Below are 14768 nucleotides of genomic sequence, written 5' to 3'. Positions count from 1 at the left end.
TGCCAATTCGATGTCGTCCGGGAGACTGATATGTTTGCTCTCAATTGGGCTATACAAAACGGCTAGCTAATAAAACAATAAAAACTTAACGTTTTATGTTTTATGGCGCCACAGCGGGATTTCTTGATTAGACATTTAACTTTTTTTATTTTTTTTTTTCGTTCTTTTATTCCGCTTAAAGTGCACGATCGGTTTTGCGCTTAGACAAATGGAATAGAATTAATATTAAATATTAAATTTTGTTTATCTTTCCGTATGCAATATCATTTGATCGGCATATTAGTTTTTTGTGGGCTCGATTTCTTTGGGAGAAAAGAAAAAAAAATTTCATATTCAATCATGCACGTGAGACGTCATTCACGTTCGACTACGTGCAATCACGTTTGCGGTTTTGCTCGGATACAAACTTGTATTATGGTTGCCAATGTTATTGCGTTACGATCGTAGTGGCTTTCTTTTTTTTAATTAAACCTTCTTTCTCTTTCTGCCTCGTTTATATTCTGCATTGTATTAGACGTGTTTCATCATGGCTAAACTTTGTTTGTTTTTTTCGCTTGAAGGGGAAACTTGTGCCGGAAGGGAAAAAAAGGCACCAACAGTCGATGCCTGTGTCATTGTTAAATTTTTGTTTTTATTTGTATTGTTTTGTTTTTCCGTGAATTAGCAAAACGTGAGCGACGTGCGTGCGTAGCTTGCAAAAGTTCATTGGTAAAAGCTGGGGTTTGGCGCTCTGGTTTACTTATAGATTCTCCCTTTGTTAATGTTATCGCATTATCGCAAAAGTTTGCACAAGTTAGTTTTTTTTCTGAGATGATACTTGTGTGATATTTCACTTGTTTCAAGTTTTTCTGAACTTTTGCGAGAACTTCCCCGCGTGAAGTTGGCCAATCAAACTACGTGGTAAGAGTGTAATAGATTCAATTATTTAGCTTTCGTTAGTCGTCTTTATGAAGATTCCCTTTTTTTTTTTTTCCTACCAAATGATAATAATTGATTAGAAGGGGTATACAATCACGCGTGCTATTGGCTGTACGTATTGCATTAGGCCGATCGATTGAGGGAAGAGCACGTTGTCTAAGTAACACGTGAGATTCGCTCACGTTTGCACGTGCGAAGGATCGATCTCCATCTTGTAAAATGCAAAACTTGATTAGAAGCTTTTAAGACTCGGAGGGTACATAATTTAAACGACAGCTGTCTTTCGTACGCTGTAGGCTGCAATTTCCCGTGGAAATTCAATTCTTTACGTTTTTTTAATGGAGCACTACGTTTCGATATTCGCGTGCAAAACATTGGTGCCACTCTGCGTGGATTTCTTTATTGTTTATCGAAAAGAATCTCTAGCTCTAGAAGTTTTCACGGCACGTGTCAGTAGCTTACCCGTTGCAGATGGTGAATCAGCGTTCATCACGTATGGCATATCTCTAACCGAAAAGGTCAAAGTTCTCTTAAGATTCTTAACGGATCTTCTCTTGTAACATCAAAACACAAAGAAAACTCGACGTCTTTCATTGCCGCAAAAATTCAAAAGAATAGCAGTCTTTTCGGATTTACTACGTCCCCTAAATATTTGTTATACTCGTTCACCCCTTATCCAGTTGGCGAATGAACGTTTATCCCGACTAGAAAATCTAGAAAGGATTAAGAACAGCATCGAATTATCGAAAAGAACGTCTATTTTTGAGCGATGCAATCTTCGAATTCGATTTCATTTAATAGTGAGGAAATTAAAGTGTCAAACCAAAGGCGCCGCCTTGTGCACGCGTAACAAGGAAGGCAATTCTGTTCGTCTACGCGAGTGGGTGTTCCCACTGGTAGAAATGATAGTCTATCAGCTCCCCAGTTGAATGGTGATACCCCACGCTGGTGTGGCAGGAAATAGAATCCAAAAATAGTCGCCACAATTTCGCGAAAAATGCCGAGCGATGCCGCGTAGTGCGAGTCTATTTCAAACGGAAACTTCAATATCTCTTGTATTTATCTCTCTGTATCCATACTGATGGCTTACGTTCGCAACTGTTTGTATGGGCTCTACCCTGACTGATGATCGAATGCGAGCAGAAGGTCACGGTGCGAACAAAGAACTTCTTGTGACGGCCTCTCCAACTTTCGCGTCTTGGCTTTAGCCGAAATGTACCGTGACCGATTGGCACTAGAAATAAGCGGCGTAGGTCTCCGACGTTGTCATCTGTGCAAAACAATTCGTACGGTTGGTGAATCTAATTTTGTCTAGACCAAAATGGAGGGGATCCGTTTGCGTTTTCGTGACACACTCTGCGACCCAATGACCTACTTTTTTCAGTGTACGGGAGGAACCATGTCGCCGATTCATAATTCGCGCTCAACCAGCAGCTGCATCTTTGATGTCAGTTTTGTTATGGTGTCCTCGACGACATTCTTTTCTATAACTCTTTTTCGAGGTCTAGCATCGTCACCTCTACAGTGAGAACCGACGGGTTCTTATTGGGTTATATTATTGGCCTGTGGAGAGACACGCAATCTGACGTCGTAAAATCATCGCTTTTATAGCGTGGCGGTTTGATCTATAAAAGTTTTTACAATGTATCTCGCAGCCAGATGTCTACTTTGCGGAATGCCATTTTTTTTTTATTACGAGAGACGATGTAGAAAAGTACGGCAATATCATAAGTAATTCTATTTGTAAACTGCGAGGAGTCATCAAAGTAGGCAACAATTGATAGACGACGAAAAGAGGGAAGAAAAGCAGGTCGATTCAATTGATTACCAACCCCTTTTTAAATGATTAGAAAGATATGATATCGCAGTCCTACTACGCGAGCACTTTCTATTTTTAAGTATTTTACGCAGAGAAGGCGAATATGCCAATTAGCTATCCTACTGTTCGTCGTGTATGGTAGTCAGATAGATTTCGAGGTTTTTAACGACTCACGAACGATTCACGTCGGCCGTTGACATTATCGTTTTTTGCTGATGCGCTTAAGACACGTGATCGAACGAATGTGATACGTAAAACAACTTTTGTTATGTATATATTTTTTTTTATTAAGGTTACCACGGTTTGTTGAAACTCATTACGGCTGGTAACCAAGAACACGAAACCCTCCCCCCCCCCCAAAAAAAAAAAAAGACGTCATCATTTTTCTTGTGCGGTTTGCCGACATCCGCTGACGGTTAAATCCGCGCGATGACATCGTTTATCTCATGTCGTCTCGTGCCTAAGACAGTAGAGAATGCAAAAGACAGACGCAATTATGCAAACTAAAACAATTTGTTTAACCAGTGCGGTAAGACACAAGAAGTCGCAGTGATTGATGAAACCACTTTGTCCGAAAGCATTCGTACAGCAGAAAGAAGTAGGTCAAAAATTTACATACGGAAAAGGGCGCAGTCCTGCTGTTTTTAGATTTGGAAAAGATCAAAGGACACAACTGCTGGACTCCGGTAAATTGCTTTTGCTCGGACATTCGAAACTTGTTGGAAAAATATTGAAGGGAAAATCACGTGACTCCAAGAGGGATCAAAGAGCATTTTGGTATGTATACCACTAACTTTTTCCTTATAAGATTTTCTATTCCTTCAAACTAAATCGGATATCCTGGGTATCAAAGAAAACTCGGTTGACCATTAAATGCCAACGAAAAGGCAAACTAGAAGTAAGGAACTCGTTTATAAGGCATGTTTGAAATCGTAATAAATAATTGGGATTCTTTGATGACTTCAAATTTTCGTCATAGGATGCCGATCGATTGCGCCACGCGAGAGACACGTCAAATGGTATATTCCGAGGAAAGCCACCTGATATTTGGCGTCGGTCAAGCTCAAATAACGTATTATCATTTTAATTACTTCGTCTTTTCTTTACGTAGCTCGTGATAAAAGGCGGACTGATCTTTACTGATTACGGCCAACGTAGACAGAAGGGACGTGAAGGAAGTGCCCAGGATATGACGATAGTGTAACACAGTACATGGCCGAATGCAGGTGATAAAAGTCTATCGTGTCACGCAGAAAATGAATGTAATTCTCACGCTGCTTGTTGTTCTCTGCTGGACGAGTAAGTTGATTTCATATGTCTAGTTAATTTAATCAGAGAATGTTTAACCTTTAATTTTATTTTATAATCTAATAGCAACCAATTGCCGAGTCAGTGCATCTAATTGCGTAACTGATGACGGTTTCTGTGCATGGACAGCGCCCACCTTTTGCAACAATCCGGGATCTTACTGTGCAAATGGAACGGACTGCTTGGTTGTGACGAAATCCATCAGTTATTGGCTAGAGTCATCAACCAGCTACAATCGACAGTTCCAGTGTCGAAATCCCTTGGTCGCAGCAGACGACAGCCAACCTTATGAATACGAAAGTATGATGGCTTTTAAATATTCTTTATCTTTCGGTTCCTTTTATCATTAGGGATTTTTTTTTGTCAATCTAGTGGCTCATAAATTGCACATGTTTTCACATTTCTCGTTGGCCATTTGTTTTATTATTTTTATTGTCGTAAAAGAAAAGACCTGATAAGGAAAAAATCCACGTTGTTTAGGGGTGACATCATAACAATCTGGTTCTTTCGTAACAATAATAGCACGTAGTCAAACAATAGAATAAAGCATTAATTATACTAATAGCTGAATAATCCAATTTTTCCTTCTGCTTTCAGCCACTTGGAGCTGTGAGTTGCACGATCCTGTGGACGCAACTGTGACGATTCCGCTCATGGGCAACAGCACCAAATCTTTGAGTATTCGGTATGCCGAGATGTGGAGCTGCCCCATTGGCGATAATGCTGTCATCCAATGCCCGTCGGGAAGGTATAACATCTATTATATAATAACAGCAGCATTTAGAGCACTTTTTCTTTAAAATAAGATCGAGACTTGGCACGGAATATGGATGCAAGAGTGTTGCTCAGCTGCTCCCAAATGTTTTCGCACTCGTGCGATTCTGGTAAGACTATTTCCATAAAATATTATGCTATTTATAAGCTCTCAATAATTTAAATGAATGAAATTAGGTGTCAGTTTAAAACTTCAGATTGCCAATTTGATTCGTCACTCATCATGTCCCACGTTGGCCAATCAAACGTGACTCTTGCGCTACCAGAGTACTACGTCTTTGAATATGAAAGCGTATCGATCGACAGGCAAACCTTCGTGTGCAACCCTTCTACTCAATCGGTTTTAGTACAGGATTCTTGTTACAGGGTAATTTACTTCTATCGTTTACACTAGAAATTAATTTTTCTAATTCTGGAATGGTATAGTTAACACCAGCAAACCTCGAATGGAAAGAGGCACGATCGTATTGTCTTCAACTGGGTGGGGATTTAGCTCAGTTTACGAGCTCTATCGACTTTGCATCCATCTTCCGTAGCTTGGACAATTCCATTCCGCCGAACATCACAGCCTCCTCAGCTATTCCTACCTGGTTCAAATATTATACATGGACCAACGAACAGCGAACACCACAGCATTTTGAACAGTACCTGGACGGATTTCAATGCGCCGTGTACGAGGTCCAGCCTGGCATTGGACCTAATCCGCATTCGAGATGTAAAACCGGTACAAGAACGAAGAAAGTTCGTGCCTTGTGTGTACTACCTCCGGGACTGCCAGATGATGATTTCAATTATGAACAAATGTCCTGCCCGGTTAAATGCGGTGTCTCTGGGTATCCATCGAACGTTTGCTGGGAAGCAGATGCCGATGCAAAAGTGTATAAAGATTGTCCCAACGGGTTAACAGGGATCGCTAGCTGGACGTGTAATCTTGCTGGACAGTGGATTACCCCAACTCCTGATCTAAGGTAAAACATACAAAAACAAATACAAGTTCTGAAATATAAATTAATTATTTTTTTTTACTTATTTGTCTTTTAGCAATTGCACAAACATTGCGATTCAAAATTCTATCAATCAAGCAAACTATGAGATTGAATATGGTGGCAATCCCAGCCAGGCATTGGATAGCCTCTCTAGTGTACTTAAACAGAACGAGTTGGGTTCGGGCGACATTATCCAATTGGACCAAACAGTGCGTTTAGCCATCGACAAACAAACCCAGCTGTTGGCTGCAAATTCAGATCCGAATTCGAAAGACATCAGCAGCAAAAATTTTACCAGTTCCGTCACTGATGTGAATAATGTGTTGCTGGGAAATGAATTGGCATTCTGGGGTTTGGAATCAAACGCCCGTAGCGAGGCTATCGATGCCGTACAAAAGAACATGGACGACACGTTATTCCTCTTGGCTGACAATCTTCTTGATAAAATATACAAAAATTATAATTATGAAAACATCGGTAATATTAAGTTAAAAATTATATTTTTTTAAATTTGCGATTTTTAATCAATTAGAATTCAAAATTGGTTACAGCCATACAGGTGGAAAACAAACCAAAATCGGACTACAACAACGAAAGTTATGCTTACGTGGCAGGAGGTAAAGACCAATTGATCCTACCTGCAGGATTTCCTTATGCGACCGGCGATCCAAAGATTCGTCTTTCGTTCGCAACGTATCCCGCTTTTCAAAATCTTCTCCATGGCGACACACTAGCGTAATTACCACCCTTCTCCTTCAAAGGATGACTTGGCATTCATTTGTTTTCAATGCTATGTTAGCCAATTGTTTGAGGAAAATCGAACCAATTCCGAGCCAATAAAGCAAGTTGTGGTATCGAAGGTGATGGGCGCTACGCTGGGCGAACCGAACGGACACATCCACTTCGCTGATGGCAATGTAGAAATTTTACTCAGCACACTAAACCTCAATCTCTATGAAGTCAATCGGACAAGCGCGAGGTGTGCGTATTGGAACGTGTTCACGCAAGATTGGTCGTTTGATGGATGCGAAGTGGTAGATACTAATGGTGAAATCCAATAGCCTCATTTACAAGCGTTAATGTATTAATCCAGTTTCGAATTTCTCCATAGACAAATCGAGCACTCGATGCAGATGTAACCATTTGACTAACTTCGCTGTTGTCATGGACATCAACGGCGTCTTTCAGAATAAGGTGCATAAGATTTAATCAGTTCATCAAACACTTAATGGAATTGGTTTTTTCTTAAGACTGTACCTGCCCTAGATTACATCACTATCATTGGTGAAAGCATTTCCATTGCTTGCCTGACATTGGCTTTAATTGTATTCTACTGGGTGCGAACCCTACGTCGAGATTTCCGTTTCATGGTTCATCGCAACTTGTGCATTAACCTGTTGATTGCCGAGATTCTCTTGCTGGCTGGAATTGACGCTACATCCAATCGGGATGTCTGTTTAGCCATCGGTGTTTTCCTGCATCTATTTTTCCTGTGCGCTTTCAGCTGGATGTTTGTCGAGGGCCTCTACATGTACTTTCTCATCACCAAGGTAATTGTTTACTACGTTATAAGGCAATCCGTTCCACGATTCTTATTGTGTGGTTTTCCCAGGTCTTTGACAGAAGCGGCTTAAAACATTGGCAATATTACGCCATCGGTTATGGATTTCCCGTCTTAGTAGTGGCAATCACTCTGGCAGCAACTAATACTCAGGCTTACTCTAATTCTACATAGTACTATGAAATAGAATCCAAGTATGGACAGAGCTCTTATGACATTTCAATTTCTTTCCAGTTGCTGGCTTAGTTATGAAAATGGAGCGATATGGGCCTTTGCAGGACCCGTGGCTGCTATCTTGTTGGTATGTTTTCTGTTTATCGCTGATCTTGTCATCTTTTAATTCATCATCTATTTGGCCAAACTTTTCAGATGAATCTAGCCTTTTTGATGATAGCTCTCTCAGTCAGTTTTAAATCAAGACGTAACTTTGACGAAAAGAAAGAGAAGAAGCACAATTTTCGATGGATTTTTGGCACCATCTCATTGACTTTTATTCTGGGCATCACTTGGTTCTTTGGCTTTCTGTTTTTTGGCCAAGGTAGCATAATATTTGCCTACATCTTCACCATCTTGAATTCTCTGCAAGGATTGTTCATCTTCATCACGTTCTGTGTCCTCAACAACAAAGTCCGCAAAGATTTACAGAGGCAATTCATCACTAGCCAGGTTTTATTTTTTTCTATTCTTCAGTTCCTTTATTTCCTTCATTGTTTGGGAATTTTAATTTATTTTCTTTTATTTGGTGGGGTATATTTTATCGCACAGAGGCTCCAACGAGTGGCACTTTACTTTAACATTACATTAAGCGACTTGCACACAATTCCATCGCAGAACAAAACGGGCACATACGACGTACGCCAGAAACACACAGTTACAGCGACGGTCAGCCTTGAATCGAGTCAGTTTTCGCAAAAACTGTCTTAAGGTACTGGAAAGGAAATTTTAAAAAGGGAGAAACAAAACCTTTGCCCATCTGCTAAATTTTTATTCTTAGGTCGGGATCGATGGTGTTATGTTTTTTCATGTGCTGCCCATTATTCAGTATACGCATAGTACATTTACACAGGATTTTCATCATTATTATTATTATTTTCCGTTTCATTTGTATGGCATTTTCACAAATATGTATGTATTCCTATGTTATTTCAAATGCTTTAAATCTCTTCCATAATCGGCTGTTCTTGTACAGCATTATTTACAATTAAATGAATCAAGACAAATTTTATGCTTTAATTTTTTGTTATTTAGCTTTTATAGAGATCAAACACGATGTGTTTTGGATGAAAGCAAATTTTCCAAGTGAAAAAAAAAGAAATGATTTGCTTTCTTTGGACGAAAGATGACAAACACTTGCTTCGTCGTGTTTCTTTGAAATCAGGTATCTTTATTACATAGGAATTTTAATAATTTTGAATATGTAAAAGACTAAGCCGTGCGTGATAAAAACAAGAACGATAAGAGCATCTCAGTGGAAAGCCCGAAAAACTTGGTGATGGACTTATTTCAGGCAAATCACGTAAGCAACCGTTATCCTGAAATCCCATACAGGTGAAAGAAGACTCTGTATCCAGGATATCAGTTTATTCCACATTTTTCATAGCCGTCCTCAGTGAACGATATCTCATCGAAATCTTCTTTACTTCAAGAGAACTACGGGTACGACGAGCAAATTTGGATTTTTAAAACTTGATCCTTATCTTCTATTTACCGGGAAAAACCAAATACGCTCGGCCAGCCATTTGGTAAGTTTTGGAGCTACTGCAGTACTGGTCGTCAAACTTGCAATTTTGGTTCACAGTTGGATCGATATTCCTTTTCCTCTTTAGAAATACGTTTTTTAGTGATTCAAGTATGCTTTTTAAGACAAACCAAAAACCAACTAAGGACAGATGATACGTTGCCAGTAATATCTCCATTAAAATTTTTTTTTTTTTATCCATGTTGCGTGAACAAATTTGAGGTTTTGATTTGTTGAAAAAGTTTTCTGTCTCAACATTGTAGCTAAGTAAAATTCGTACAATTTTTCAGTATTTCAAGAATCAACCTGTTCCTATGGTGACGCAGACGACGGAGACACGTGAGTTTAAATGGGGCTGAAGTGCCACGCGTGTGCTGAAGTCCACTTCGAGGAAGTCATGAATCAAGAAAAGGTAAAGCGCGAAGAAGTCGGCCAACTCATGGAAGTTATTTTAAATGAGCAGAAAACGTCCATAAGGGACATTCAGGCTGTCCTGCAGAGTATTTATGAAAAGCTGGAGACCTTTGGAAAGTCGGGGTAAGCACACATGTCCTTGTTGTCTTAGATTAGTTAGTAAAGAATAAAACATCTTGCGTAACATCGGCACGTGGAGCTTTCCGCAGCTTTTTTAAAAGGCTGGTTTTCAAATGTTTAAAGCTGCAGTTATATAGTAACAGGTTTCTTTCCTCCTTCGCCATGGTTAATTATTTTATTGCAACTGTTTTTTAATTTACCGCCTTAAACATCTGATACGTGTAGGACTGATAATTTAGATATCTTATACCAATCTTAACGTGACATTCTATCTTGCTGACAATTTCCCTTGTGTCGCTTACCACGATAAGAAAATGCCAAAAAGTTGATAAAAATTTAAGCTTATTTTAAGTCAATAGAAATAAATGGTTGATATCCTTCTTCTGCCTATCGACCGTTGAATCATTGTAAGAAAGCCTAGTTCGCATACAGCAGTGTGAGTTTACGAAGAAAATAGCCGTTATGAACTTAGCTATAATTTTCATAGGGCTCGCGTTCTTTCACAAGATAGGTAACTTTTCTTTCATTTTTTGCTACTCATGTATTATTCATTAATTTAGTTTTAAGGTTATTTGAAAGCTAACCAAGTCTAAACCAAATGTTTCTAGTTAGGCCGTAACGTTATTTCTCGACTAAATAAGTATTCTTTCAATTCCAGGGACTAGTTACCAAGTCAGAGCATCTAATTGCGTTGCTACTGACGGTTCTTGTACATGGACCGAGCCTTTCACCTGCAAAAGTCCGAAAACGTTTTGTACAGCGGAAGCTGAGTGCCTTGTTGTTACTAAATCCATCAATTCATCCTACCCGCTGGAATCGGTTGCTAATCAGCAGTTCCAGTGCAGATGTCTATCTGGGAATTCAGGAACCTGCAAACCATACCAATTTGATGCCACATTTTCCGGTAATTTCAACTTTTAATAAGCTCCTTTCACAGCGCCATTTGTTAAGGGGGGGACTCGGTCAAAGTGTATTTTCCTAGAGATGATAATGAGAGGCAAAAAAAAATAGCCCTATCAATAAACCCTATCAGTACGGTAATGCAAACACATCAATAAGGTGATAGGGCTCTACCGAAATTTATTTTTTTTAATTGATTTTATATTAAAGCTTTTTTTAACACTACATTATTCCAACAGTTCAATTGGATTGCACAACCCTTGACTCAACTAACAGTTCTTTAATTATTCCGCCCCCATTGTTGCCCAAATTGTCCACCATTGTTTACGCCGAAATGTGGAGGTGCCCTGCCGAAGAGAATACCATTATCCAGTGCAGTACAGGAAGGTGAGCAATAGGACAAATTGCATTACAGTTTTTTTTTTTCCAGTTAATCTTTTTTTTTTCTCTTCCTGTTGATCCAGAGCAAGTATTACAGACGATTATAAATGCAAGGGCGTTCCCCAGTTGCTTCCAAACGTGTTGGCTCTCGTACGTTTCTGGTAGATCGAAACATTTCCGTGTAACATTTGTTCCTCTTATCGTATACCACATTTGAACTAGGTGTCAGTATAAGGTAACGGATTGCCGATTTGATTCATCGCTGATCCTTTCCCATACCGGTAAACCGACAACGTCACCTTCACTACCGAATAGTTTCGTTTTTGAATTGGAAAGAGCCACATATGACGCCACACTATTCGGATGTGGCGATTCGTCTCTGTCCACGCTCGAGGGAGATTCTTGCTACAGGGTAAATAGTTTTATTTTTTAGAAATTGCATTTATAAACATTTTTAACTCGATTATGGTAACACAAAGTATAGCTGACACCAGTGAACCTTGAGTGGCAAGATGCTCGATCGTATTGTCTTCAACTTGGAGGCGATTTGGCTCATTTCACTAGCCTAATCAACTTTGCTTCCATTTTGCGTCGTTTGGACAATTCCATTCCGTCGAATATCACAGCATCCTCAGCTATACCCATCTGGTTCAAATGGTACATTTGGACCGGAGAACAGCGAACGCCGCAGCACTATATGGAATACACCAGTGCGTTCCAGTGCGCTGTTTATGATTTTGTGTTGCCTGCCGACGGAATTAATCCACAAGCCGACTGCTTTATTGGCACAAAGACGAGAAAAGTCCGTGGATTATGTGTTTTATCACCAAGCGTTGCATCGGAAAATTTCGAATACGAACAACTTTTCTGTCCGGCCACATGCGGCGTAACCGGATACCCCCCAGATTTTTGTTGGGAGGAAACATTAGCTGATACCCAAGTTATTAAAAACTGCCCATCCAATTACAAAGGTGAAGCAAGTTGGTTTTGTGGTCCCGATGGTCAATGGGCGACACCAAGTCCTAACCTCAGGTAAATTTTGTTTTAATGTCATAAATTCTGTTTCTTAATTTTCTTTTTGTTTATTGTTTTGGTTTAGCAATTGCTCTAATCCGATTGTCGAAGATTCCATCAACCAAGCCAACAATGAGATTACCAATGGCGACAATCCCAGCGGTGCACTGAAATCCCTTACCAGTGTGGTTGAAACAAACGAGATAGCTTCAGGCAATATCATTCAGATACAGCAGACAGTCGTGTTAGCTATTGATAAACAAAACACTTTAATTGCTAACGATCCGGACCCCGTTTCACGAGATGCTACAACCAAAAATTTCACGAATTCTGTTGTCGACCTCAGCGATGTGGTGATGAACAGTACCTTAGCGTTTTGGGGTTTGGAAATCAATGATCGTGCTGAAGCGGTCAATCAAATACAAACGAGCGTGGACGACACCTTACTTCTTTTAGCTGAAAATCTTCTCGACGACATTTATCTGTACACAGGAGGCAGTTCCCAGAACTTAGGTGAATAAAAAAATTAAATATGTCATTTCCGTATTAAGATCTGCTAATGTTTTCGGTTCTATCGTTACAGCCATACAAGTGGAGAATATCGCACAAGAAAACTACGATAATGAAACTTACGTTTACGTGGTAGGAGCTAATGACCAACTGACTCTTCCGGTCGAATTTCTTAATGCTACCAATGAAACAAACACTACTCTCTCGTTTGCAACTTATTCGGCATTCCAGGATATTCTGCATGGCGACACTTTGGCGTGAGTAGAGTAAACAATTGACCAGCATTTTTCTTTATGATAAACATCCATTTGCTTTCCGCCTTTTTATAATGGTAGCCAATTGTTCGATGAGAACCAAACAGCTCTTGTGCCGATAAGACAAGTTGTGGTGTCGAGGGCAATAGGTGCAACAATTGGTGAACCTAACGGATCGATCTATTTCGTTGATGGCAAGGTTGAAATTTTGCTCAGCACGTTGAATCGAAATCTGTATGAAGTTAATGCGACAAGTGCAACTTGTGCCTATTGGAACACTTCCACGCAAGATTGGTCGTTTGATGGATGTGAAGTGATCTATGCTGACGGTGAGCTATATTTCGTTTTTCATTAGTCAGTTGGCAATATAATTTAATTTGATTGTTTTGGCAGATGTATCAACCATATGCCAGTGCGATCACTTAACCAATTTTGCTGTTCTAATGGACATTAACGGCCTGTTCCAAAACACGGTAGTAGATTCGAAGAATCGTCAAATCTGAATTATAGATATTAATCCAATCTGAAATTTGACTGTTATTCAGACAATACTTGCTTTAGACTACATAACCGTTGTTGGCGAGAGCATTTCAATTGTTTGCTTGGTAGTGGTTATCCTGATTTTTTCCTGGGTGCGAACTCTACGACGCGATTTCCGTTTTACCATTCATCGAAATTTGTGCTGGAACCTACTGATTGCCGAAATTCTCTTGTTGGCTGGCATTGATGCAACATATAATCCGGATCTCTGTTTATCAATCGCCGTGTTCCTGCATCTATTTTTCTTATGCGCCTTCAGCTGGATGTTTATCGAGGGTCTTTACATGTGGTTGCTTCTGGTTAAAGTAACTAGAACTCAATCTCTTACATGGAACCTTATATTGATAAAGCATTTATTTCGACATTAAAGGTTTTCCCAGGAACTGGATTAAAGCGCTGGCAGTATTACTTAATCGGATACGGATTGCCCGTTTTGGTTGTGGTAATCACCTTGGCAGCAACTAGTACCGAAGCTTACAACAACTCTTCATAGTAATTGAATTGCCTATAACCTACGACTTATTACATTTTCTGGGTACACCTTATTTTTTTTCTCAGTTGCTGGCTGAGTTACGCAAACGGTGCAATATGGGCCTTTGCTGCACCAGTATTAGTCGTAGTACTGGTATGCCTTTTTTTTATTAATCACAATGGACCAAATCCGAAAATATGTCAATAATTGTCCTCTATTCGTTATCATTACAGGTAAATAGCGTATTCTTAGTAGCGGCTCTCAGGATTACCTTCAAAACAAGGCATGCCACTTCTGGAAATACAGACAACCATCGATGGGTCTTGGGTACTGTCTCTTTGACATTTATTCTTGGCATTACTTGGTTGTTTGGTTTCCTATTCTTCGGCCAAGAACTTGGACAAGGCATCGCCTTTGCCTACATCTTTACTATCTTGAACTCATTGCAAGGATTTTTTATCTTCATATCATTTTGTTTTCTCAACAAAAAAGTCCGCACTGACTTACATCGACAAATTGTCAATCATCCGGTTTGTAAAATTTCTTATCTTTATTTGGTGTTGTTACACAAAGTAAAATTTAAGTCTTACACCTGCATTTGCTTTGTTATATAGACATATCAGCGTGTGTCCGAGAATTTTAGCTTTGACTGGAGTGCCTTGTTCGCCAGACTATCGTTAACCACGATGGACCGTTACAACGTAATGGAAACAACAAATTCAACGTTGAGTAACAGTCAGTCGACTGTGCAATCCATCCAATTATATACGACGGATTCATCAATGTTATAGCGAGAAAACAGCACAAATGCCAACTTAACGAAATAAGTTTCAAAATAGTGATTATTAAATGTTCTATAGTATATCTTCCATACTTTCAGACTCAGAGCTCCCCAAGTATTTGAATTTAAAAAACGTCTGGTATGAGTCATAGGGTTTAGAATAAAATTTTAAGGAAATACTTTTTACTTATGTAACGGCTATTAACTTAGAGCCCGTCCAGGACTATGAGGTTAGTGACGCTAGCGTATATTTAACAAGGTTGTCTCTTCGTGAATTG

At 39.5% G+C, this 14768-nt stretch overlaps 2 protein-coding genes across 3 annotated transcripts; both read left to right on the top strand.

Moving 5' to 3' along the window:
* Positions 1-3849: 3849 nt before the first annotated feature.
* LOC130692295 (adhesion G protein-coupled receptor L3-like) lies at positions 3850-8477 on the top strand. Its single transcript, XM_057515383.2, has 16 exons — positions 3850-4036; positions 4112-4345; positions 4643-4793; positions 4852-4929; positions 4997-5186; positions 5246-5787; positions 5861-6282; positions 6357-6540; positions 6605-6852; positions 6917-6999; positions 7056-7355; positions 7418-7539; positions 7601-7667; positions 7736-8032; positions 8132-8291; positions 8361-8477. The coding sequence occupies exons 1-15, from the start codon at positions 3958-3960 to the stop codon at positions 8288-8290; spliced, it is 3156 nt and encodes a 1051-aa protein (XP_057371366.1). The 5' UTR covers positions 3850-3957; the 3' UTR covers position 8291; positions 8361-8477.
* A 1028-nt stretch (positions 8478-9505) lies between these two features.
* On the top strand, positions 9506-14636 carry LOC130693656 (adhesion G protein-coupled receptor L3-like). Of its 2 annotated transcripts, none has more exons than XM_057516854.2 (15): positions 9506-9641; positions 10297-10542; positions 10778-10925; positions 11003-11080; positions 11142-11331; positions 11404-11951; positions 12019-12446; positions 12517-12700; positions 12779-13026; positions 13091-13170; positions 13243-13542; positions 13608-13729; positions 13796-13862; positions 13943-14239; positions 14324-14636. In XM_057516854.2, exons 1-15 carry the CDS (start codon positions 9611-9613, stop codon positions 14498-14500), a joined length of 3144 nt encoding a protein of 1047 aa, XP_057372837.1. In that variant the 5' UTR covers positions 9506-9610; the 3' UTR covers positions 14501-14636. The 2 variants fall into 2 exon arrangements, with proteins under 2 accessions (XP_057372837.1, XP_057372831.1); XM_057516848.1 differs by lacking the exon at positions 9506-9641 and adding an exon at positions 10033-10149.
* The last annotated feature ends 132 nt before the right edge of the window (positions 14637-14768 follow it).

The sequence above is a fragment of the Daphnia carinata genome, chromosome 1, assembly GCF_022539665.2.
Source record: "Daphnia carinata strain CSIRO-1 chromosome 1, CSIRO_AGI_Dcar_HiC_V3, whole genome shotgun sequence".
Classification (NCBI taxonomy): Eukaryota; Metazoa; Arthropoda; class Branchiopoda; order Diplostraca; family Daphniidae; genus Daphnia; species Daphnia carinata.
This window is presented reverse-complemented; position numbering and strand designations above follow the sequence as displayed.